The sequence below is a fragment of the Mugil cephalus genome, chromosome 8 (genome assembly GCF_022458985.1).
Source record: "Mugil cephalus isolate CIBA_MC_2020 chromosome 8, CIBA_Mcephalus_1.1, whole genome shotgun sequence".
In the NCBI taxonomy this organism is placed as follows: domain Eukaryota; kingdom Metazoa; phylum Chordata; class Actinopteri; order Mugiliformes; family Mugilidae; genus Mugil; species Mugil cephalus.
The window spans coordinates 16,213,731-16,240,518 of NC_061777.1; the positions used below are offsets into that span (position 1 = coordinate 16,213,731).

General features: G+C 43.3%; 1 protein-coding gene across 4 annotated transcripts in view; it reads left to right on the plus strand.

The window, feature by feature from the left end:
• LOC125012571 (probable E3 ubiquitin-protein ligase HERC2) overlaps positions 1 to 26,788 on the plus strand; it is a 283,713-nt gene that overhangs the window by 246,863 nt on the left and 10,062 nt on the right. For all 4 annotated transcript variants that reach the window (XM_047592571.1, XM_047592573.1, XM_047592572.1 and 1 more), the window contains exons 8-10: positions 19,154 to 19,191; positions 24,028 to 24,148; positions 26,621 to 26,733. In XM_047592571.1, coding sequence (XP_047448527.1) covers positions 19,154 to 19,191; positions 24,028 to 24,148; positions 26,621 to 26,733 — 272 coding nt within the window. The remainder of the gene's footprint in view (positions 1 to 19,153; positions 19,192 to 24,027; positions 24,149 to 26,620; positions 26,734 to 26,788) is intronic.

The window sequence follows — 26,788 nt, forward strand, 5'->3', positions numbered from 1 at the left end:
TGTGTGAGTGTGTGTGTGTGTCCTCTATCTTGAGAGAAAATCAACATTTTCATTAAGTCTTGTGTTTTTTGTCCAATATAATACTCCACTTACCTTTCTACTCCAGTCTCCTTCCATTTGTTCCCTAACGTTTTGTTCCCTCTCTCCCTGCGCCTCAATTTTTCATACCTACATTTCTCATAGATCGTCCATCAATTTTTGGGGAGGCCTTCCACTCAATACTTTTGTGCAACACCACTTGTTGTGTGCGTGTCCGTGTTTCTCTGTTTATGTGTGTCTCTCTCGTAGTATGCATAACATGAGGCCGACGTCTTTCTGTGTTTCATGGAAAACCAGCCCTATGTTTTGTTGTTTTACAGTTAGCAGTAAACTCAGCAAGCAACACAGAAATAAACAGACTCATTTATGTTGTGGGAAAAATAACACTTCCACCACCTCTGCTCCCCTCCTATGCCTGTTTAACACCCTCTGCGCCCCCCTTGGGCTAAACAGAAATAGGTCCAGCTTAGGGCCATAATTGGTCTTGATCCTTAGGCTGCAGGCATATTCCAGCGGTGGGTCTGGATGGGGCGCTTGTTATGTGTGAAAAGGTGGCAGGGGAATGCCTGGCCAGTAATTAACAGTGTGCATGGGACTGTGGAGGAGGAAATTTAAAAGTGAATGGGGGAGGCCAGTTCATTCTGTGGCTCTGCTCTGCCTCTCACTCCGCCTCCTCTGTTTCTCATCTATTCAGTCTTGCCTGTTATTGGAGCTGATGGGTTTATAGAGATTTTCACACTTTTGGAAGTTGGGCTGGCATTGTGAATTTGTTTTCGCTTGCCCCTCGTTTCTCGCCCCTTTGCCCCAGCCCGCCACACACAAACATGTTCCCCTGTGTCCTTTCCTTTTTACTCAATCGCTTGCTCACTTACTCAGTTTCGGTTTTTATCTAATGATATATGGAGGGAAACATTTTGCAGTGTCTTCTTGTCTCCTCGTGTCTATGATGCTAAATGGAAAAGTTAAACCCTTATTTAGTCAGAATCCATTTATATGGACAGACTGGAAGACTCACTCACTCACCCGTTAAGTATGTGCATGTGTGTTGACTAAGACTAGTCTACACAATGTTTCCCATGACTGAGCTGTCTAAACAAAGACAGGAGTCAAATATACTCCAAGACGGAATCCATACATATTGTAATGTCATTGTGGATTGATGAATGTAACGCAGTTAGGGTACAAAGATGTATTACTAACTCCTCCCATTGAGTGAGCTTTTTTTTTTTTTTTTTTTTTGTAAAGGTTGCCGAGTTATGTGAAGTCTAATGTAGACAGTGGACAATGTGTCGGACCCACTGATATACATACTCACTTGCGTAAAAGTTCCACTTTTTAAAATTAACTAATCTTTTTTTGTAATGAAAGTGTTAATCCATAATTGCCAAATGCTACAAAGCAGAAGGAAGCTAGATATCAGCATAATATGGAAGTGTGTTTATCTGTTGTTATTTTACAATACACCTATAAAACTCACACAACAACTCTGTCCTCTTGGCTTCCTGTGAATAATACATTTGGAGTTGTTTGTGTGCTCATCTGAATTATAGTAAAAATCAGGATTTGCTGCCTTCGGCTACAGCCAAAGATTTAATTTTTATTCTCTGGATACTTTTGATTGAGATGTCACGGTATAGTGTTCACATTGGCGCATGCGTGCCTTGATGTGCGTGTGTAGTCGTTGTGCAGGCCAGGCCGATCTGTTTGTTTCTCCCTCAAGATACGCCGGTGTGTTAGTCTGCCAGTGCTTCCAGATGCCCTCTGCTCTCCGGCCAAGCCAGGTCCAGACTAAACATGTTCGTTTGAGGAGCCTGTTTACAGTGTTTGGGTAGACAGACACACAGGAAGTGGGCTAAGTGAGGAGAAACTCCCTGACAACTCCGGAGATAAATGGACGCCGGGCTTAATGAAGGAAGGAGAGGCCTCAAATGAGCCAGCACAGCGAAGAAGCACCCTTTATGTTATTTGAAACACTTTTCCGAAGCGTGTGCGTGTACAAAAATAGATTTTGTGTGTGCCCTTGTGTTTTTTTTTTTTTTGAGAATGGCTGTTCATGTGCAAGCATGTGCTTGCCTGTGTGTGGTTCTGGGGGTAACAGGTGGGAGGTAGGCCATGTCCTGGTTAACAAGAGTGTTATTGTGTTGTTCTGTCCTGCATGACTGACCGTCAGCTGTGCGGGGTCATCCTTCTTCCCCCTTAACCCCGGAAAACCAACACAGCAGCCATGCATGCCCGCACACACACAACGCGCGCACTTTTTGGACGCACACATATGGAGTCAAGGACACACCCAGTCATGCGCACACAAGCAGATTCTGTTATGCTTCAGTTGGTGGCCTGTAATTGAATTGGGACTTGATCAGTGATATTTCCGATTTGGTGGCCTGATGCACCCCAGTGAAGAGGCATCTGCTCTCTTTTTCCCTGCCACGGACCCGTTCGAGGCTGCAGCCAGCGTGAGACGCGGCTTGAAAGGTTCACACAGTCACAAGAAAAACCCTCCCTGCAGCACACGTAGCACATAGCTTCTCTAAGTCACTCATACACGGTGCCTCGGGGCACCTCTTGCAGTTCTGTAACACTACCCAACAACAATACTCCCTCAACTGCTTGGCTGTTTACTTTCTGAAAGAGTTAAAGTCTCCCACTTAAAGGATTACCTTACGCCTCCCTGAACCCCCTGCCCTATGCTACGCATACACACTTTGACACAGATGCAGACCGGCCTGCACACACACACACACACGCACGAATGAACGAGCACACACACATCTGTGCTGACGCCCACACAAAGACGGAGATGAAAAAATATAGCAGTCCACTGATGGAGATGGCCTTTGTCCCAGCTCTACCTTAATCTCTTCTTCTCTCTACCTGCCAATGACTTTTCACCAGGGCAATAAAGAACTGTCAGGAGTCATGCATCCCTCTGATCCATTTCTCATTAATTTAACCCAGAGGTTGAGTCCCACTCCCCTTTTGTGAGGAGCTCCATTTCAGCTAAATTCCCTGTTCTTTCACTGCCACCGTTATTTAACAGCAGAATTTATTTTGTTTCCTGGTGTGATCTGAAGTACTCGTGGTAACTCCTACAAGTTCAGGGAGTTGAGCCGCGCTGCTCTCCCACTCTCTCTGCACTCTGAAGTGGAACTCAAGTGGTCTGACAATCTCCACCTTCTCTGACAAAGCACCCCCTCCTGGGTTGGGGCGGTCCTGTCTAAGCACTGAGGCGGGGATAGGGGGTCGTAACTGGTGAACTTGTTTACATACAGACTAATTGTTGCCCTCCCTTGTGCTACGCTTTGTAAGGCACCGTATGACTCTCTGTATGAATCATTGTGTTCCGAGGAAAGGGTAAGAAGTGGAGTTTTAGGGAGTGAGAAGGCCAGAGGCGTGTCTGAAACCCATTGGCGATTGTGCCCGTGCTGGTCAGCACTGGCAGGTGTGCGCTCTAAGCCGTGTCCATTGACATATTCTCACAGGCAGTGGTGTGCTTTGTTTGAAGAATTTCTTTCATTTATGAGCTACGTGCAAGTCTGTGTTAGCTTTTCTCTTTGTGTGGAGCTGTTGCTGTTATCTCCTCCCATAGCCTCCTGTCTCATGGCTGAATAAAAGCCACATAAAGGTCTGGGGGGATTCAGAGTGTGATGCTGTCCAGCACGCTCTTAATTATGGCTCTCAGGGCAGGAAATGCCAGGCTTATGGGGGTATCAGGCCCTGCACCGTGGCACAGTGATGTCTGTTTTGCTGTAATCCACCTCCCTGGATAAACATTCAACAGGGATTGCGCCACTTTGCACATCTATTTGTAGCCACACCGGGGTCTAGATTGTAGCAGATGGATGAAGATGCGCTCACATTTTCGAGGAGAACAACTGATATGTAATTGGTTATCAAGAGTCCACTTTCGTAATACAACATTATTTATACAGGTTGTGTGTATACTATTTTGCATTTCCCATGCTGTTCTTCTGGGACATTTCGGCATGCATGATTACTTTGAAAAAAAAAAAACACTCACGCATCTAGGTACTGGCACACGCTTGCAAAAAGTCAAAAAGCCACTCACACACACACCTTGGAGGCCCCCTAAATTAACATAATGTCATGCCTGCCCCTTGGAGAATGCAGTAGACAGCTGACTACTGGAGCTTATGAGAATGCTCAGTTGTCAAGAGGGAAGAATTTACATGAAGGTGCCGCTTCCAGTTTATGTGCTATGCATGACCCCTGCATGCCAGCCAGTGCACATGGTATGTGCATGTGTGTGATGTGGGGTTATGTATGTGTGAGTTGGTGGGGTTACATGTTTACATATGCGACTTTTTAACACATTCAAGTGTGTGTGAGGGTGTTTATGAGTTCTGTCTGTGCGTATGTGCCTCTGTGTTATATTTGTGCATCTGTTGCATATCTGAGGGCTTTCGTAGTGCCTTTTCAAGTGAGTGTGTGTGTGACAAAAAGAAGACAAAAGGCAAGCCAAAGAAAGACTGATCCCACAAGGACCAAACAATCTGTTTGATGTTTCTTTTCTGACCTTGCAAAGTGTGTGAGCAAGTATCCTGTTCAGAGTTCAGAGCTGCGGAGGCATGATTCACATGATGACATTTGGCATCAGGCAGGTTGACTATATAGAGGTCATTGTGTAGACTGTGTAAGGCCCCTTTGCACTTCTGCCTTTCGCCCTTTGTATCTTGTCTATGAGCCCCAGTGAGACGTCTGAGATGTGTTAGTTAGTTAATAAAAAGTATAACACCAGATACATTTGGTGCCTACAAGTACGGCCAGAGACAAGAGTACCCAGTCAAACAACTGAAACTGAAATATTTTGCTTGTGCGTTTATTTGTTGAAGAAAATGAATCATTTGTGACTTGCTTGGGTCGTTTTTTTCCCCCTTTCATTTTTGACAATTCAGAACATAAATCAATGCATCCCGTGAACCACCAGGCCTCTGGAATCATTCAGCCGGTCAAGAGTCAGCTATTGCTACATAGTTGTGAAACTAGATCTCAGCCCAATAGCTGAAAACAAATATTCATTTATTATCTGTGTTTGTTTTTAAAAGAACAGCCCTAATCCATGGTAACAAATATGTCCAAAGGCCACAGTATGTGGTATGTTTTCAGGGTCACTCATTTCCAGGAGGTGTGTGAAATAGCACTGACCCTACAAAACCCCTGGCACTGAAGTATGGCATGTCACAGGCCAGCCCTATAACATGGAACTAAGTAACAAACACACACACAGAGCTTATTGCTGCGGATGGCAAGGGTGCACAAAATTCAGTGTTCAATATGTGTAATTTTTCAAACAGTGAAAATATTTATATAATTGGAAACGTCAGTTAAGGACTCAAATGCGTTCTGCCAATAACCAAAGTTTTGACTGTTTATTCACAAGCACACAATAAATAAAAATGTTTTATAAATATTCCGTTTATGATATATTTGTAATCGACTCATGGTTAAACGCAGTTTTATCATTTCAGTTTTAAAAATTGCCTAAGTTAATGACGTGTTTTGTCAACTCTGAGCTCGGTATTTACGCTCAGTGTTAACGGTTGTCTGTCAGTAGACTTGGCTAGTGTGAGCAGAGTCTGGCTGCAGGAAGGCTGATTAAAACTCAAACCTAGCATGTGGTGTGAGTTAAAACATTGTACATGTTCAATAAAATTTGCATAGTGTCTGTCCAGCTTTCCAGACTAAGCCTGTAAGCATGTTGCAGCCGAAAAGCTGGTGCAACTCGCACATTTTGGTTGTGAGGGCTCAAATATCTACATATAAATACACTTCTGGTAGGCACTGCTTGGGTCATTTCTGTAATTATTACCATATATATACATGGATGTTACAAGGACCAACACATCAGTCTTGGAAATCTTCATCACAGCCATCTGTACGCCATGATCCTATTTGGGATCCCAAACCCTACGGTTGTGTTCTTTCTAATAGAGAAACATAGGGAACATGTTATTGGTGAGTTGAATCAGAATCGACTCTTGTCAGGGATGAGTCAGTTCTCACACAAGACCAACCTTATCCACCTCGGTTTCACCCAGTGACTCAACTTCCCACCTCACTCCGTGGCTCTCACCCCAGCTTCACCCAGCTTTCTCAACCATGCCTCCCTTCAGACACCAGGCCATTTCCGCTCTCTTCCCCACTCAACAAATATGTTCTTTGGAGCCCTTCCCAGAATACTTTGGCATGGACCCATGCCCACTCCCAATCTGCTCTCTTGCTTGACACAGATCCAGAGGACAGCAAGGGGGCAGTGAAGGTGGCAGGGGGTACACCCATATAGTTACTGTGCAGTCATGGCGCAACTAGCCCTTGAGAAACATAATGAGATTAGGGAGATGAGAGAGAGGGGAGAGAGAGTCTTACCTCTTACCTCATTATGTGCGATGTGTTAATATTTGGACATTGTTTATGTTCGCTGAAAAGGCTACTTAAAGTGGGCCCCCGCCTAAAAATATCCATTCTTGATCTCTTTGATGGAAACCGTGGCTCTGCATGACGACTGCTGTAGTTATGAACAAGTGACGAGAGGCCGGACGAGAGAGAGATGAGAGATAGACAGGAAGGGGGTGAGAGAGAGACGAGAGACAGATGGGGGTGGTGGTAGTGGACATCATGGGTGAGCATGTGACACATCTGGGTTAAACACATAGGTCTTTACTGATTTTTCTCGTGAAGCCACGAACAACAAATGTCAAATCTAAAACACATTGTATCTCACGCTGTAACATAAAAACACGGGTTTTGCAGACACAGCTTTTGCAGCCAGAAAAAGTAGGCAACAACACGACACTGGCGTTCCGCTGCCTTCTGAATATGCAGTTTCAGTGTCTTCGGAGTTTTCTGTTGCTGAGTGGCGTCTTTTTTTTCCCCCGAAGATTAATTTTATACTTAGCTGCTGTGTTGAACTGTCACCTATTTACCAAACCAGGAAATTGTATTTGCACCTAATTACTAGTGCACTCTGTAGTAATACTGTCCTCGGAAAACTCGTCCTTCTCTACACTACTTCATTTTTCATCCCTCTCTCATTTCATCAAACCCCTGTTTGTCCTCTCATCTTTCTCACACACCACTTCAGAACTGCTCACGAAGGCTTGAGCAATCTCCCGGTAATGGTGTTTTTAAAGTGGCCTGTTTGCATAGAGGGTCTATGGAGAGAGAGAGAGAGAGAGAGAGACAGAGAGAGCGATAGAGCCAGTGACTAAGTGGGGCTTGTTACAGTGACTGAGCTCATATTCAGAGCCCAGTCATCCACTGGGGGACTGGCTGCTACTGTAGTCTGGCTGTGGTCTCCAAGCTATCACCAGCCAACACAGTTTTAGCAGTCTACTGTAATGTGACACTTGGGGATTTTTCAAAGCGTGATGGCTATGTAGCGTTCTTGTACCATGTGTACTATATGCGGTAGTTAATGCCTTTATATGTGTGTCTGCATTCCATTTTGTGTGCATATGCGTATGTGCAATCTTCTTTATGTCCGTGGGTGTGTGCAAAATAGAGTGTAGCACATGTATTTGTGTCTACATATGGCTGTTTAATGTGCGTAAGCACAGTTGCAGATGCAGAATAATCTTTCTCTCTCTGATCTGATTGTTGCCACAGTAGGCCTATCTGAGCGCCCCCAAAGAATTACTAGACCTCTCCCTTCGTGTCTGCTTTAGGTTTCTTTTCATAGTTTCTTTCAAATTTTCGGCGAAGTTATTTGCTTTTACTTGGCCATTGATAAAAGCTACATTAAAGCAGAGTGACTTTGATGCAGGGGGAGAGGAACCTTTGGCAATGAGCCTTGATGAGACAGCCAGTCGACCATCCAGCCAGGTTTTCATTAGATGAATGCTGTGTGGGACTCTAGCCAGATAAGATGGGCGCCAACATACTGGAGCCAACCAATATAGTTATAGCAAGGTGCTCTTTATTTCACTTCTTCTACGTCACCGTCTGTCTTTGTGGAAGTTGATGTCTGTCTCACCATCTACGTCTCTATCTCTCTCTGTATAACATGAGAGGGTGAGGCTAGCCTGAACAGCTTCCATGCCCTTTGCAAATCAACACACCCAGAGCACTGATTTCCATAAAGATGTCTTGGCCCAGCTTTGCTTAAGAATAGGTCGACTGAAATAGGTAGCTTAGTGGTAAATGTCAGGGAAAGATCCAAGAGGCACAGAGACATGGAGGAAAACGGAATGAGGGAGAAGCATAAAAATGAGAAGATGTGCAAAGACCTGGTATGCAAAAATTTGAATAATTCAAATGTCCGTGGCTAAATGGCGGCTGTTGACATAACCATACGATTTGCTATACACAGATATTCATGAACTATACTCTTATCAGAATCCACATAACTGGACTGTCACGTATTTAGTTTATGTAAATTCCAATGCGTGTTTGTACCTTAAAAACATTTTGATGGGCAATGAAATCCAGATATGAATTATACCTTTCTCTTTTCGTCACAAGGAACAGCATCTTAAATAGTTAATTTCTTCATTTAAAAAAAAAAAAAATGCTCCGATCCTTCTGAAAAGAAATAAAAAGCGAGATTTTCTGATATCCGCGCTCGTGCAATGTATGTGCACAGGCCGTATGAAGGGCAGCTTTGTTTTTCCAAGGCCAGTCTTTTACTAGTGGTCAACATATTGCCCCCAGACCATGTAGGATGCCCTGGATTCCCACAGATAATAATAGCTGCAGAGAGATGTGTTGAAGAGTACAGCTGCGGCACGACTTCTCCCCTCTGCCTGGTGACAACACACCATTTAAAATGACACCCTGACACTCTGCACCAGTGTCAGCCTTTTCACAGAGGAATCACTCTGAATGAACTCAAAAAAAAAAAAAGAAAACATGTTATTTACAGTAAATCTGTGTGCAACAAAAAATACTGTCAACCGGTATTACGAGGTGGCAATAAGTACATTCTTGCCTTTCATCCGCCAGAAATGTTCAGATGGCAAATACACTATATTTGTTGTAATGAACTAATTCTGCAAGGACATGGAGAAAAAAAGTTGCCATTTACAGGTTACTTTGAATGAACTGGGCTCTAGTCAAACGTTTCCCTGTTACATTCACCTGTTTGGATTCTTGCATTCCTCAGCTGAGGCCCCTTGTCTCAAGCCGGTGTTTAGCTTGTGAAAGACATGACCCTGAGAACAGAGTCACCCACACACAGTGGCATCTAGCCACTCAGTTGGTTTATTCTTAAGCACTTTGTATGTTTGTTTATCGTCGACTGTTCACACGTACAGACATATGCTTGCCGACTGGTATTTGTCCAAACATTCCCTGTATGTGTGTTTCACGTGAGTCTACAGGTGTTGGGAGCAGTTCGACTCGTGCGTTGTGTTGGCGTATCTCCGCGTTTATACGTAGCACGGCGGATTCTCTCGCTGATTGTTTTAACTTGTGAGAGCACGTGTGTGCGCACTCGACGCGACAGATAGCTGATATCTATCGTGGCGTTAAGCTGATTAGTGTGAACTGTGGCCAGGTTCATTTGCATTCGCTTCTTATCTCATTAGATCGGTATCAGCCTCTGTCACCATGCAAGGCCTCGACCGGGATGTCTTCGTACTTCATTCTGTAAGCACGCACGCACAAACACACGTTCACCCTTCATGCCCCTGGCGAACAACAACGCTAATGCGCAACACCAGCCAAGAAGTGCAGTCTCCTCATCTCCTCTTGTCACCAGCACTACCACACTGCTGTCACGGCAACACATCACGTCTTCTCCTCGGGCTCTCCGCATCCCTGGTCTTATCAAGGTCATTAACTCCCATCTCTGTACTGTCATCTTTGCTCATCTCATGCTTTCCTCTTTCTCCCTTGTTTGTCTTTAATTCTGTTTAGTTTCCGAAGTAAAAGACTGTCCCCCTGCGATTATAGAGAGGTTGGCTGCTATGAGGAGGTTATGTAATTCCAGACAGAGTTCAATTTCCATTTGTATTGTTGGGACATTTCAAGGATGAGATGATCAATACAAAGAAGTTTTGCGCAGTAAATAGACAAATGATCAATACATGACTGGGCTTTACAAACATATCAGGACTGTTCTTAAGTTCTTGCACTGCCAAACAAATTTAATTCAGATCATTCCAAGTAAAAGGTTTTTTCAGGAGGGACATAAAATCAAGGCTTACTTTATTTAGTCCGACATCATCCTTAGGCATTTATCAGCGTGCATTCTTGTCTTTACTTGTGGGCTTGTGCTACGTCATCACTGACCAAGTGCTGTTCCAATTCATAGTGGCACTTGACCAAGTATAGTCCCAAATACCTGGATGTCTTCCTGCACTGCCCATGTTATTAGGGCATGACTTCTGGAAGTAACTGTGTACTAGTCATCTAGTACATTGGTGTTCCAATTACAGAATGGCCGCACTACATCCTTTGTCTGTATTTCAGAGTCGAATTTGACAAGTCCAAGGTTCATGTACTTGGTATTGATAATCGGCGTGCCATGCAACTAGCCTTTATGAACAAAGTGACTCCGTAATTTACCTTTGAAGAATTTTCCTTTCGCCATTGGTCTTGTGTTTTAGACGGCTGACATGTTCACCTTGCTTACTGAACTACATGGATATTAAATCTTGAATTTATGTTCCTGGAATGTGAGCAAGAATGACACTGTTTACAACTGCCATTTGTGAGAGTAGAAGTTTTGCATTTGAGCTTGACAGAATTTTATAGCTCGCCTTACAGTGGCGGCCTTGTTATTTTGACTGTTTTCCAGAACGATTTGAAGAAAGTGCAAGACCCACTTTCATGAGCCAGCACTTGTGTGTGGTTCCTTGGGCAATGCTGATGTTTAAAGAGGCTTCTCACCCTCCTACTAGATAACATTTTATTTACTATCACGGCATCCTCACCAAGGGCAGCATTAACACTTTGTTTTATGAGTTCTGTCAATGCCGCCGTGCCTCTGGACAAACCAATACATTGTTCTTATTTATTTATTAAGTGCTTGCCTGACTTGAGTGAGTGGACCGCACCGTGTCTGTACATATTTCCAGTGCCGAGCCAATGGATGCTGTCGGGTGCGTACTGTATATCATTGCCCTGATACCCAGTGAAGACAGACAGAGGTCATACTCATTTTTAGTTAGTGGGAAAAGTTACCATGGGCTGAGGTTAGCATACTGTATGTCCTTCAATAGAAACTTTGGTATGGCTGCAAATAAGGTAGAAGTGGTCTGTAAAAACAATGAAACTGTGACTGTGGAAAGAGACATTTGGTGTTCCAGTCTAGGCATGTACACCTCTGAACGCGGTAAGAAAAGAGCAGGAGATAAGATTATTAGTCGAGGTTGCAGAATAGTAAATTGGCTTAGAGCAACTTTCCCAATACCCTTGGTGTTCTCCTGTTCTCTTCCCGAGTGTTGCTAATCAGTTTCATGTCTTTGTTTGCACCAGGGCTTGTGTGAACAGTAACGTAAGTTTCAATCTCAGCATAAAATCAAAGAGGATCTGAACTTAAATTCAGATTCACTTTACAAGGATGCATTAATCACAAATCGGTCGTTGACGCTATAATGGTGCGTACGCTCAGGGGTTTTCTGCACTTATCAAAGAAGGAATGAAACGAACCAGTGGACACAACACCGTGTAAGGTCAGTGCAGTGTGGGGCACGGCGTCCCAATGCATCTTGTAACACTTTTTTTTTGCACTATACACTGTGTCACTTAACAGTATAATGTAACCTAACAGTATCATGTGTGGATTTAAACCTCTTATGCTGTAATGTGTCATATTCATATTCATATTTATTATTTTTTTAATCCTTAAAGTGGTGGAGAGAAGATGAAGCCTAAGTGTGAACATTTTGATAATGACATTATGATACTAGTAGTGATGCACCATTCCATACCAAGCAACCACCTTGTTTTTGTGTTACATCGGAAATTTGTCAAACTTCTGCAACTTTATTTTATACAGTTCTACGCAATCACCGCTCAGACATGAAAGGCACTTCGAGTAACATGCAAGCGTACCCCTGACTCCTCCTAAGTTACAAAGGGGTGCCCAGAGTTTGACACAAGAGAGTCCTGCAGTAATATTTTTCTTTTTTTTTTTTTTTACTTTACCTCCTTAGCGATGAAAGAATTACATGTACATGCCTGCGGGTTAACTGTTAGTTGGAGTTAGTGGGGAAAAGAGAGCTGCCAAGACAGCCCTTCATATCTCTGTTCCCTTCAAGAGGCTAATGCTTTATTTATAACGCTGCACCCCCCAGGTGCACACCTCGGGTCCCTGCGCAGCCCCTTCTCTTCCCCACAGGTATACTCTGCGCCTCTGCCTCGTACTGTGCTACCTAGCGCACCTTCACATGCCTTCCCTTTCAACATCCCACTCCTGCGGCTGCATGAGAGGAGGAAGTTGGGGAGAGAGATACAAAGACTCCGCGTGACGCACATACAATCTGCAGACTGAAGCGGTTTCACAGCCGTGGTCTCCGATGTCTCGCTGCAGCTCTCTCGTGTGTTGGAGAGAAAGAACCGAATCCCCTATCCTCCAGCCCCTGCTCACTCCCGCCGAGCCGGAGAGACACCACAGAGGAGAAAGAGCGAGCGGGAGATGGAGAAAAAGAAATGTGGAGGAACACTAAAGGAACGGAGAAGTAGAATCGGAGGGGAGGTGAATGGAGAAGACAAAGAAGTGGCGGGGTGGGGGGGTCGAGGGGGGTTGGGGGGGGGGTAGCGGGAGGCGAAAAGAGAGATTGAAGAAAGCATGATAAAGAGAGAAAGAAATAGTGTCGCTCTTTTTAAACTTGGAGATGCTCAATCCCTTCTTCTCACTCCAACCTGCATTTCTGGGTCACTAGAGACATTTAAACTGCACTTATAATTAACAGCTATTTTTAAACAGGGAGGGAGAAGTGGAGCGGTGGCGAGGTACAAAAGCATTAAAATTGCCCCAGATTCGCTATTGAATAGGACACATCAAGGCAATATGCTGGCAGATCAAAGTGAGCGAGGAGAAAGGAGACAGGGCCGATCAGTGGGGATAAATTGTTCTCTTTATAATGGCATAAGAATAGACCTCTTTGCAGCTGAAACAATTTAATAACTGCATTCATTACCTCTGTCCAGCCTGTCTGTCTGCTGCACAATGTGTAGCCGCTTTTGCAACGCACCACCTCTCTTTGTCTCTTTTTCCTTCTTCCTCTTTGTGTTCCAAACTTATCACCTCACCCTCTTTATTTCTTTGCATTTCACAGCCCCGGTTTCCTCTCTTCGTTCCAAGCCCCCGTCCTCCACCAACTCTAGCGTCCTCCACCTTTCCCCTAGCCCCTGTCCCCACCGCCTTGCCTCTTTTCCTGCATGCTCCAGCAGCAGCAGCAGCGGCAGCAGCAGCAGCAGCAGCAGCAGAATTTCCACTGAGCCGATATGCTGCAGGCCCCACAATGAAGATGTGCAATGTCTGACACTCTTGGAATGAGAGCCCTAATAGAAGGGGAAGTGGTTATCACAGAGCTCCCCCAGGACCAGCCTCTGTGTGCCTGACGCTAATTATGGCGCATGCAAATGAATGTGCAGCATTAGAATCAGGAGGAGCTTGCCTGCCTGATTCTGTGTGTAGAGGGGTTACGTGTCAGTGTGTACCCGTGGATGTGTGACTTGTACATTTTCTGCGTGCGTTTGCAGACGTACGCGCTCACAAAGGGGCTCACATTCTTGCAAAATTCGCACACCGGTGGTGCTCATGCATGTTTGGAAACATAAAAATTTGTGTGATGTTCTGTGCACATCGAGAGTGAACCGCCAGGCCAGTAGCACTCTCACCCTCTCACACCTGCAGCGGTTCAGATACTTAAACCAATTCCTTCTTTATTGTTTTATTAATTATGAGTAGGCCATGCATCGAGGATTAGGATGAAGAAACAGGCAATAACGCAACCCCTCTCCCCTCTCCTTCTCTCTGTCTCATGCGCAAACGTGAGGCTGAGCACCGAGGATCTCACAGGAGGATTCCTATAAATACATCTCCCTCACATTCACGAGCAACCTCTCCAAGAGGGCGTCTTTATTAAAACCATTTTGTCTTCTCTTTGTGCCCTTTGTAATCTAGTGTGTGTGCCCGTGTGCTTTCGCGCTTGTGTGTTCGCGCGCCTCTGTGACAACCTCTGTCTGTTTTTCTCCGCGTTTGTTTGTGTTTTGTCTACGCCTTGTGTATGTGTGTATGCATGCGTTGGTATGTGCGAGCGAGTGTGTGTGTGTATGTGTGTGTAGTCTATATGTTGGCCATCTTATCTCCCCATTAGCCTCTTGTGCCCTGACCAGTATTCCCTCTCTCCCCTTCCTGCTTTCTCTAATGGGTAATTTAGCCATGCTCGCCTGACATCTAGCCTATTCCTTGTTTAGTTGCCATGGCTACGCAGGCCTATGGATTGCTCCCTTGCTCCTTGGCCTTGCTGTGGATGCTATAGATGTCTCAACTATTAGAGGGCAGAACTGCTAAACACAGAGCTCGCACACCTACTCTCACACGCAGTGTGTAGGCTACACAGATAAACAATCAAGGGCTTTGCATGGAGCTTCACAAATATCTTTACGGAACAGAATCCCAGGCTTCGATAGGCAATGCCTAGTTTACGATAAAACAAAAGCAGTTTAAGACTGATTTCATGTCGTTTGTGTCCGTGTAGTGTTTCTTTTCAAACACAGTCACTGCACCCGCCCTGTGTATAATGAGAGATGTCTGCGAGGAAAATATTTTATACCTCAGCAGGCCTTCCAAGGTCAACTGCATCGCTCTGATGGAAGCTTAATTTCCAGAAAATAACAAGAAATTCCATAAACTTCAGTGGTTTCTTTTGATTTTGCTTTAGTGTCATCTGCTTTTCACATCATAGTTTGTGTAATCTCTTTTTCCCTGCTGTGACAGATCTCTGCCTGATTTAGGAGCAGCATCCGTCTGATACTCGGGACATTTTTTTATGTAAATAAATCAAAACTTGCATGTGTGAACCTCAGTGCATGTGTTCACTGTGCATGCAGATGCTGTATATATGTGTGTGTTTTTCTGAAATATATTTGAGAAATATATTTAAGGTATTTGAAAATTTCATGTGTGTGGAAACAGAATTTGTCACCAGTTTTCAGAATCACCGTGGTCGCCGCGGTGAATTGCCAGAGCTGTGTGCTACCACAGCAGCAGATGAATGTGTTGCAGTTGGGCAGGAAAAAATGTATTTCTGGATTTCTGGTCTCTCATCCTCATGCATTTTGCAGGGCTTGCGAGGTGGAGATGGTGGGTTGTAGCAGGGGGCTCCGGGGTCAAAACAAACAAATGTGCTAGAAGTTTTCAGGCTTTTGCAGAAGATCATGTTGTCTTTGAAATGTTCACTGTTGAGAGCTAAGGAAAGAGAAAGAGAGACAGAGGCAAACTGGTATAAAGAGAATTAGAATAGGCAGAGCAGCGAGGGAAGGGGAACAAGTAAGTGTGAAGCCCTTGAGTTGAAACTGTGCCTGCCTGGGCCTACAGAGAGCAGATGACAGTAGCTTTGGTTTCTTTTGCGGAGCTCACAGTACTTTTGCCTTACATAACCCCTCCCACTGTGCTTTTTCAATTATTTGGGGAGAAATCTTAAGTATGCACTTTAAAATTTAATGCTTTCATGTGTTCCAAAGTAGGGGAGAAAGAGGGGGCGCATCACAGATCATGCTTAAAGTCGACGACTACGACAAGTTTCCAGAATATCGACAATTATAATACCCTATAAGGTATATCAGCAGGGTTTAACTATCTGTTTTGGGAGAGAGCGAGAGAGAAGACAGACACTTAGAGAGACATATATAGCGATGTGAGAGCAGATGCAAGCGGTGCAAACTCACATTCTTATTTTTTACCCTTCCCCCATCCTAGATTCCCCCTAAGGTGCCCCTTACTCCCCTTCTCCCCTCCTTCTGCTTCTCTGTGAGGTTAAGGCGCACCTTCCCACTAAAGGGCTCTGGGGTCACGCATCTGCATGTGAAATGTGAACCCGCTGACATTCCAGGGCAGCCCTAAGCCGTGCAGTCCTTTTGTTCACTAGGGTGCCAGTGTCAGGCCTAACAAGCCCAGCAAAGGTCTCTGTGTGAGGAGGAAAAAAAAAGTCAGGGAGAGAAGTTGTTTTGATGCCCTCTGCATCCATTCCTTGTCACATATGCCAGGGGGGAGAAAAAAATTAAGTTATGGCTCTTGTGATGATATCACAAATACTTTCTTACTAGACAACCCTCGAATACATTGTTACCGTGAGCTGAAGGTAAAAACCAACCAACATTGTGCTTGGCATGTTGAAATAATGTGTAGAAGGGGTGAAGGACCCCTATAGTGAATACGATCAGGACAACCGGGGAAAAGAAAAAAAAACTGTTCCCTTGACAACAATGCAGACATTAGTGACCACGACATCAGGGTCGATTGTATTGAAACTATGATGTTGAACAAGTGTACTTAACTTAGAACCTGGAATTCTGTTTCCACACTGGTCGGCCCTTGGATTTTTGAATCCTCAAAACTTGAATAAAGCGGGTATGTTTAACCTAACAGAAGGCTTTCAGGCCAACCTCCGTGGACATGCACACTGTTTTAAATCAGGCAGCACACAGAGGTGCAGGGCCAGGGTCCTTTCAGCCTGTGAATTGAGTTCTGAGGCACAAAGGGCAGCTATTCACCAGGCAGTGATGGACTTCACACTAGCTTTTATGTCCCCACTGACAGGCAGAGAGTGAAAAAGAGGGAGAAAGAAAAAAGTCGCGAGGAATACGTGAAATACAAAACACAGAGATTGCTCAGGGAGCAGTGGGATGGATCAGCAAGACATGTTATTAGATGTTATGTTAAGTTCAAAGGAATTAGTTGTGTTGTTCCATGAATAAAAGTATTTTTAAACTCGAAACTGGATGTGCGGATTTTACACATCATTCTTAGTCTTATCGCTGTTTGTGACAGTTAGAAAATTGAACTAAGAGATTTGTGTCCAATCACACACAAAACTTTTTTCCTCGAAACTGAGGTTCAAGTCCCATAGGGGACCTTTATATTTTGGCTTTAGGTTTTTGTATTAAAGGCAGGGTATATAAAATCTGCTCTTTCTCACCTTTCTATTGTGATCAAATTGAATTTATCAACAAACAGACATTACTTCACCATAGCTATTGACTAGCAATGGGACGTTAACGCTCAAGACTTAGGGTAGAGAGTAGAGTAGCCAATAGGAACACCAAAAACAGCAACACTCTGTAAAATGGCCTGTGATTGGTAGAAAACTTCCGTCACGGGCTGATTTTTATAAAGCCTTCAAACGCAGCCGGGGGGGGGGGGGGGGGGGGGGCATATGCATATGCTTTCTTTACATAAGAGTGCATACTAGATGAAGATGTATGTATAGAAAATTCACACTTACAGACAGACTGTTTAAATATACATCTATAAATATATGCATCTGTATGTCTTAGGGAAATCTACGGAAGAGTATTAGGGCCATCCATGAGAAAAAATTTAGAGGACTTTTTTTTTCGTCATGCACTTCAAAAAAAGTCAAAAACAAAGTCTAAATGCAAAGTCAAGAGTAACATTGAAATTCAGTATAAAGAAAAAAGTCAAGATATAATGTCAAAAAAAAGGTTGACCTTCTACAAAATGCAGGCAGTGGAGGCAGTTAACATGAAGTGGCTTAACTACACTTCAGACACAGAGGTTTAGTAACACAAATGCTTTCTCTTTTAGCTCACAAACACAATGTAGTTATCAGTATCAGGACTTTGAAGAGGCTGTGCCAAAAACTGTGACTCTTCCGAAGGATAAACCACACAAGCTTGGAAGAGTTGGCCTCATTCGTTCAAGTTGAAATAGCGAGTAATAACGGTAAATATAAATAATTTAATAGCGGTGGTCTGAAGTATAGTTTCACCACTTCATCTAAGTGCCTCATATGCACTGGTTGTTATAATCTCAAAAGGTCGACTTTTTGATCCCAATATTTTGTTTCAACTTCTTTCCTCGACATTTTGGCTTTTTTCTCAAAGTGCATGATGGAAAAAAAATCTACCTCCTCTCATTTTTTTTTTTTGTGTGTTACGAGGCCCTAATACTCTTCCATAGAAATCCAATATTGTTTTCTTTCTTTTTTTATGTTCCATGAGCGTGTGGGTATTTTTTCTTACCACCTTAACCACGAACACATGGTTATTTTTACAAACTGTCATTAGTCATCACACAAGTTATGATAGTCTTTATCGTAAAAGACGAACCTGTCAGGAGATTAATAAAAATGTCACATTTAACAGTAAAACTAAGCAGAGTGTGCACCTGTTATTACCATCTTGAATGAGATTTATTTGAACTTAGCTCTCATTTGTGATGGATTGTCATCTCTAAAATTGAAACCTACTGTACAAAGCATGTGCATACAAGCACTTCACTGTCCACTTACACCACATAGTGTAAATGCACAAAGCGTGACCAAGAAATCACCAAGACTTCATCTACATGCGCGCCCCTTTTTTATTCTTGTGAAACACTTTTTACTTTAACATATTGTAAGTGGGGACTTATACTCCCATCCTACATTCATTCCCCTCGGGAGCCCGGTGCAGTGTGAGTGATTCAGTTAGCATTACTACATTAGAGTTGTCCATCCATCCGGTCTGCTTTTCCAAACACATCCATCCCAGCCCTAGTTAAAACACTGGGGGATCTCCTCCACTCCACCTCCACCCCCCCAAAGTCTTTTATGATGTCCATAAAATGGAAGAGTGCAGCTTTACTTGAACTAATAATATCTGAGCTTACAGGGCTGTGATTGATGATCTTTAAAGCTGGCCCGATCGGTCTCATCTTTCTTCAGATTTTTATCACTGACTTGTTTGCAGTCATGTGCAATCACAAGCACCGGGAGAGGTAACAAGTGTTTGATGTATGATGCTTGAGCCACTTTTGTCAGCTGCGCATTTCCCTTCTCTCCCTTTGCTTTTGTTTTTTTTTTTCTTTTCTATTTTAACCCCGGGCTTCTATTTGTTGCCTCTCTTGAATTGTTGTGGACTGTTGTTTTACTGTGTTCTGTCTCACTCTCTTTCTCTCTGTCTTACTTTCCTGTTTCAGATGGTGGGAATGTCTTCTCCTGGGGAATGGGGCAAGAGGTGAGTCAAACATTTTTACACTTTTGGCCCTGCCAGCGAAGACAGGCTTGGAGCAACACTGCACTCCAGGCTTTTTTCATATCACATGTTCTCTGTGTCTTTCTCACAGACAGATGTCTTTAAGTTTTCAGAAATTTTGAGAGGGTTTTTTTTTTTTTATTATTTATTATTAATTCAGAGTGAGGATTAAAAGGTTTTGAGAGGGATCTGTTTCCAAGCCCTCGCTTTGAGCACTTCATATCCTTTATGGTGTGCCAAGAATGCACATCTTTTTAAATTCTATAAATCACCTTTATGGGATCTGCTGTTTGTCCATTTCAACTCCTCTACTTCACATAGACAGAGCAGGAAATCCTCTTTGTGGAACCTTCTGGAGTTTATGTATGTGCATACCCCTTTGAAAGTGCATGGCCAAAAGCATGTGCATGTGTGTATGTCTGTGAGTTGGCCCTGTCCTGTCTCTCCTCCTCTAGATAAAGAATCCCACCTGTCACTGAGGATTGTTCTGGCCTTTCATTTAAGACGTTCTTTAAAGAGCTGCATCATTACACAGCCCTCAGACAGAGCCCAGAGAGTGTAAAACCTAGGCCCACCTCAATCCCTCTGTTCCACTCACTCTGATTCTTTTTCCTCTTGGCTTTGGTGTTTATCTGTGAGGTCGTTTGAAACCATAGCCAGAATGTGATCACTTTTACAACGTGACAGGACGAGGCTCTGCCAGGACAGTGCAACACTCGTGTAGGTGAAGGTTGGAGAGACGGGGCGAGCAATGAAAATGTTAGACACGTGTCGTTATGAGCTTTGACGTGGCCTTGGCTTCCACACCAGCCTCTTATGTTGCAGAGAGGCTTCTAGGCTAACTAGACTCATTGCGTTTTCATAGACGTCTCCACGTCTATATAACTTCAGGTTAGCCTCTGCAAGGGCACAATCTCTTTTCCTCTCCCCTCATCTGGTTCTTTCTCCCTTGTAATCTCCTCCCTTGCTCTTCCTCCGTTCTTGCTCATTCCTGCTTCTGCCCTTCTTCCCCCACCGGTTTTATTCCTTACTCTTCCTCCATCTCTCCTATCTTCCTCGACTCCTTCTCTCTTCTGTCTTGGAGCCATTCTGATGATTGATTGTTTCTCAGTGCAGCCTGACAGGATGTAGCACACTCTCGGCCCCAGGGGCCCCCGACAGACTGCACCACCTGATTAAGACTCCCCCTGTAATCAGCTGCGCAGTGCCACACCGAAACCACTTCCGTCAACATGTAAAAATAAATGAATGAGAAAGGTTCCACCTTTAGAAAGATAACACTTTGGTTTTACTTAAAAAAAAAAAGTCAGATTAGGGGACATTTAGAACTTATTTTTTTAAGTAAGCTGATAGCTTCCTCTCTCTAGGGCTTTGAGGCTCTTATGTATCATGAAAAAAGGGGTGAAAAAAACAAAGGGTCTTAAACTTAATAAAGTTTTTGGTTGCCATACCAAGCTAAAGCCAGGCCGTTCTAACCCTATTACGTCTGGTAATAGTATTACAGATAGAAATCTCATTGTTTTCCTCCTATTGAGGCTATAAGACAGACAGCCTGCGTTGTATCACATGATTGAGGTGAGAAGGAATTCGAATCATGTCAGAGAGGATAAGAGAATATGCCAGGCAGAATCAATATTTTAACAACGTAACAGCTATATCAGATATTCCGTTACCTCTGAATTGAGCCGTTTCTTTTGTTTTTAGAGAGAAAATTCACATTATGTGTTATGTGGTTTGGACGGGATAATGCAACTGATGCAGGCTGCGTGATAATTAGCTGCAGCCAATAAGCTGGTTGTTAATTTCAGTTGTGCAATAACACGGTCAGGTGTCTGTCAAAGATTTGAAGAGATTTGAACTGACATACCATACTCTTTATTATTAGCCCTAAACAGCCTCTTATTATGTTATTTATTGGTTTAAGTTTTGTGGACAGTGCATATGAATAAATATTCCTGTAAATGTGGTAGATTTGCAGCAATAGTATTTTATTTTTTACCTTTTATAAAAACTGAAGATAGGAATATATATTTCATTATTAGCTCATGTGCACACACACACCAACAAAAGAGGCAAGTCAGTATTATTTTCACCATCATCTACTCATACAAAGCAGATGATGGCTGCACAGACGCAGCTACAGATTGCAGTATATCGGCATTTTCAAATCATAAATCTCCACTTCAAATCAAAAGGGACTACAATAGGAATGTTGACGTTGTGTATTATGAATTCGACAAAACATTGAAAATTGCTGTTATTTATCAAATTATCAGACCCAAACGTATCCTAAACCCCACAGATAAAATAATAAATTATAAAACCAAGCCCTCGCTTTCCAGTATGTTTGCGACGTGCAACATTTACATACATACAACTGAGAATGACAAAAACAATTTACAAAAACAAAATACTTCCTTTTGTTTGCCCAACTGCGAGTCTCTTTTCACATGGCGTGTTGTTATAGGTACTGATATTAAGTATTTATGAATGTGTATAGCTCCAGATGAGTGTGGCTATTCATACTGTCACTTGCTGTCCTGTCTATAATACAATAATGAGGGCGACTCGTCGTGAGTGGTAAACAATAAAGGAGTCGGTCTGATGGTGGTGGAAACCCTGGGCCCGGTTCCAACACAGCTCAGGCCTCATCGAACCCTGGGCCTGTTCCAAATTGGTGTTAATATGGTATGGGATGCAGCGGTAAACTGAGCGTTGTTTGCACCGTGGATTTACAGGCCTTCCCAAGTGTGAAAGAAGAGAACACAAAGAGAAAAACACGTCACTGTGCGTTTGTGAACGCGGCCATGCACGAGTGCGCTTGTGTCTCGGTGAGTGTTTATGTGTGCTCATCGTCTCAAATGTGTGTGAGCGTCTTTGCCTGTGGGTTTGTTTGGTATTTTCACCATGCACACATTTATATCTGTCTGTGTCTTCCCTCTCCTTTCCTGCTGATGCCATCAGTACACACACTGTGACTGATGACAGTCGTTGCCACACTTTGATGCTCTGCTGCTTAATGTCCTTTTTGTTTATTAATTAACTGCAGGACATATATGCTGAGAGACACCTATTGATTCCACTGCTGCATTAATTGATTTTGTGCTTCACTAATCATATTGTTGCTGCGAGATCATTACTAGGCCTCTGTGTTATCTTTGCGGTTAAGAATTTTGTGTTAATAAAGTGCGTTTTCAGTTTTGAGGGTGAAGCGCTGAGAGAGGTTGTCATTTCTAATGGATATGCTTCTATTTTTGTCATATGATAAAAAAATAAATTACATTAAGAGCTTCAAGTCCACACAATAGCGGTTGTGTACATTAATATACATGAACAGTTTTTTCAATACATCTCTTCTCTCCATCTAAACCACAGCAAAACTGCTGCATGCTGATAAGTGTGTTCGCCTAATATGCGGCCGGTTGTGGTACCGTAAATTCAAAACCACAAATCTGAACCAATTTCTCAGAGAAACATTCACAAATATATATATTAAATGATCAGCTTCTCCTGTAGTTAATTAAACTGCTGGAGTTAAATAAAGAACTAAAGTAATAAATCGTGTTTTCTGAAATTTCGTACACACACAAACTTAAATGATAGATGCATCGACAGATGGATAACAAGTAAACCTGACAGCTAAGGAAAGACAAGAGTGTTCTTTGATATGAAATACTGCTATTCCATCATTGAAACAAACAGATTCTCATGTTGTGTGTGTTTGACTGGCAAAGGTTCCCTAGTGAGTCTGACCGGGGGTTACAGTGTAACCAAAGCGTCTGTCTCCTGCTCACCAGCCAGATCAGCTGGTTCAGCTTGACTGGGCCCAGTTGTCTTGGTTTCATACTGACAACTGTCTGGGAAAGGTCTGTCTGGGGTTCAAGTACATTAAAGTCATCCGCTCCCCTCCCACTGAGCCCCAACACAGATGGCTCCAGATGCAGCTGGCACAGCATGGAGCAGCACCTGACAGTGCTCATTCACTCAGACTCACAAAAATACACATATACACGCATAAACACATGCAAATACGCCACCGCACGCGCGAGCTCAGGTATGGACACATCTGCTCACTTAGCGTACCTAAATGCAAGTAAACCTAGACAACGTTCCCGCGCATACGCTCACACCTTAAATACTCAGATGCACACGCTCACAGCAGGAACATATGCTGCCGCGCATCTACAAATCCTCACAGTGGCGCACATATGAATAGGCAATTAAAGACTCAGATTACTGCGAGGCGCACACATACACTCGAATGTAAACCCCTGCATATTGTGCTCACTTCCGAACATATGCCAGGGCATGCCAGTGTGCGCAGTGCAGAAAGCCTTTATCGCTGAGAGAGCTGGCAAGAAAGAGCAGGACAGCTGAGAGAAGGCAAATTGAACGCCATTTGCGACAAAGAGAGAGATGTAAATTGAGGACAATGCATTCTGTTGTACCGTGTGAACCGCCACTGTCATTGGGCTCTGAGTCACGTTGGGGTGGTAACTGAGACAAAGTAGACTTCTGGATGGTGAAAAAAAACATGCCTTTTTAAATGATATTTCCTCCTCAGCGACTGACAGTTAGCCAAGACATTTAAAGCAGTGCACAGCGTGCTGGATATTGTCTAATAATATGGCTTGAAGCATGACTTAGAGTACAAAGATACATAGTGGTGGCGTACAAAATGGGAAAATTGTTCATTCCTGAAAAATCTAATACCACATGGTATTGATAAATAATGACACATTTCCATCTATGAGCAATGAAATCGCTGGGATTAGACTGTTAACGGTGTTCATCTCGGTATCATTATTTTGCTTTCAGGGACAGCTTGGACATGGAGATGACAGGATGCACATACCCAGTCCACGTCTCCTCAGCTATTCCCAACTAGCTGATGTCAGACAGATACGAGCAGGGGACAGCTACAGTGCAGCTGTCACAGGTGAGCCAAGTGTCATGCCACGTGCAGCAAAAACCCGCGGACAGTGTTATTTTAGCCTAAAAGCCACAATTAAGTGACATTACTCGAACCTTCAAACGATCTAATTGTCACTGCAAATATCTCTCATCGTGATTAAAAAATCTTGAAAGAATTCACTCTACATAATGTATAAAACAACTTATTAACTTGAAACCCTTATTTTCCCAGTAGTATCCCTCACTGTGGCTTTCAGCCATGCAAATTTTTCATCTACATCATTTCATTGAGTTTTAATTAACACAACAAGGATTCGGTGTCCTCAAATGACATCACTCGGAGCACAAATTCAACCTCATTAGCTCTCAATATCTCTTAAGCCAAGTGAAACTGCACAATGCTGCACCCAGTTCCAGCGTTATGTTTTAGATGATGTACTTAATGAATTGATTTGTTGTTCAGCCGGTTGTCCTTAAACTTCCCCGCTCACATCTCGGTCTAACCCTGTAGCTACTGTTATTATTAGGCCTGAGCGATAAGGGTGCACACCATCTCTTCACATCATCTTTGCCACTGGCCTGGCTATCTGCAGTCTCTGTAATCCCTAAAAAAAGCCCTCGTTGCTGACTAAGTTTGAAAACAGGTAGTGTCAGGTTGTTCCTTTTTAACCTCCCTCTACCTTTATTCTCTAACTTGTATGATTTTCAGCAATCTGACTCATCTCCTCTGCTCCACGGAGAGTCGCTGAACTGCCACAAAACTAGTTCTAATACATTTACACCATTACAAAGTGTCAGGCAACCACTTCTCCTTCAATTGCTGCTTGCCTTCTGCCAGACAGCTGGAATTAAAGTGGTTACACTACAAATGTAACATCGCCCACTTAAAGTGAAAAGGCACTGTGCTTGTTTCAAGTCCAGGGCCCATTTACAGCCTACTGCTACACTGCAATATTCCGTTTAAAGAATTGCCTATTGTTGAGCAGAGACGTCTGCTGGCACCGTTTGCACGGTTCCACTAGAAATGCCACTGGTTCATTAAATGAGCCGCAGTCGCAATATATTAAGTTCGTCCCATTTGAATTCTTGGCGCGTGGACTGTTTGGCGAGAGAGGCTCTACCTGCCTGTGGTACGGTTATGTCTTTAAGTGATCTATAAAATGTTATTATTTAAAACAAGCTCTTTATGGATTGCTTACGAGACATGCTTAGCACATGATTGATCTGACCTTTCACAGAGTGTCGTTCTTTGGGAAAACATCAGCCTTAACCTTTTTTAGCTGGATTACTCTGCCAGCGCCTCTGTACGCGTGCGCATGTGTGTACACGTATGTGTCAGTAGTGTAAGCGAGTGTTTGTGTGTGTGTGTGTGTGTATGTGTCTGTGTGGTAAAATGCCATCTAGCAACGCCTGTCTCATATGCTTTTATAAGGTTTGCTTCACTGAGATGAAAATAATACATTACTGATTGATTGATCAATCCCGTCTGAAAGGGTATCTACGTCTGTGTGGTGTGTGGTGTGTGTGTGCGCCTGTGTGCGTGTACAGCTTGATGCAGAATAGAGATTGATGGAGGCTTGCCGTGAGGAGGATACTCAGTTATCTCCTTGTAATTAAAATCCACCTCATAAAGATTATTGACTCCCCCACCACACAAACCAGCATGCTCCCTTGCTTGGCAGGGTTTGCAAAGCGCTTCTTAAAAAATGAAAAATAGCATATTAAGCAGCACATATTTCCCATTTATGCGGAACATTTAGATGTGGTTAAGTTATCGTAATGTGCAATAAAACCTGGATGTGAAATTTGTAATCCACTTTGGAAAATTGCTTACTATATTGCTTTAACATCCCCTGAAAGAGCTTTTGAGATGTGTGTGCCAGGTTTATTGTATGCCATAATTTAAAAGTCCTAAATGCAGGCAGTAAATATAAATTTATTAGCGGTGGGTTTAAAAAGCCAGACTGAGGTAGTGTGAGTGAGTGGATGCTTGACTGTTTGTAGCACGAGAGTACATACAATGTGTGTGCTTAATAAGTGTCAACTGGGAACATATTCACAAAGAAAGGTGCGTGTGTGCCCAAAGTGGGCAGGATTAACGTTTGAGTACACTGTCCTATATCAGCTCCTATTTCTAAACTTTCAAAACAGACAGAATGTAATTCTCAGTGTTTCTCTGTTAATTTTAGTTGCATGATTTAGGAACAAGTTAATATGTAGTGGATTGGGATCCAGTTTCCTTTTGGCCCCGGCACCACTGCCTGGAGAAAATCTCTTCTGGCACTTTGCTGTGTTACTCTAAGAAGACAACAAGAAAAGCAATCTTGTGTAAATATAAATTTAATGCAATGCTGTATGGTAAGAAACATTTAAAGGACATTCTGACACACATTTAAATGATCATCTTGCTTCTCGTAGTCGAGATGATATGCGGGAAGGTGACCATGTATTTCTGATGTTTCTCTCTGAACTCTTGCCCTTTTGTTCCCATCTGCAGCAGGTGGAGAGCTGCTTCTCTGGGGTCAGATCCCCCGTGTTTCTGGGGTCAGTTATCATGCAGACCTCAAAAGGCTCTGGACCCCCCAGTCTGTTGTGCTGGCAGGCCGAAAGGTGTGTGTGAGAAATACTGTGCAAGTTGTGTTTTTCAGGCACCTGAAGTATAAAC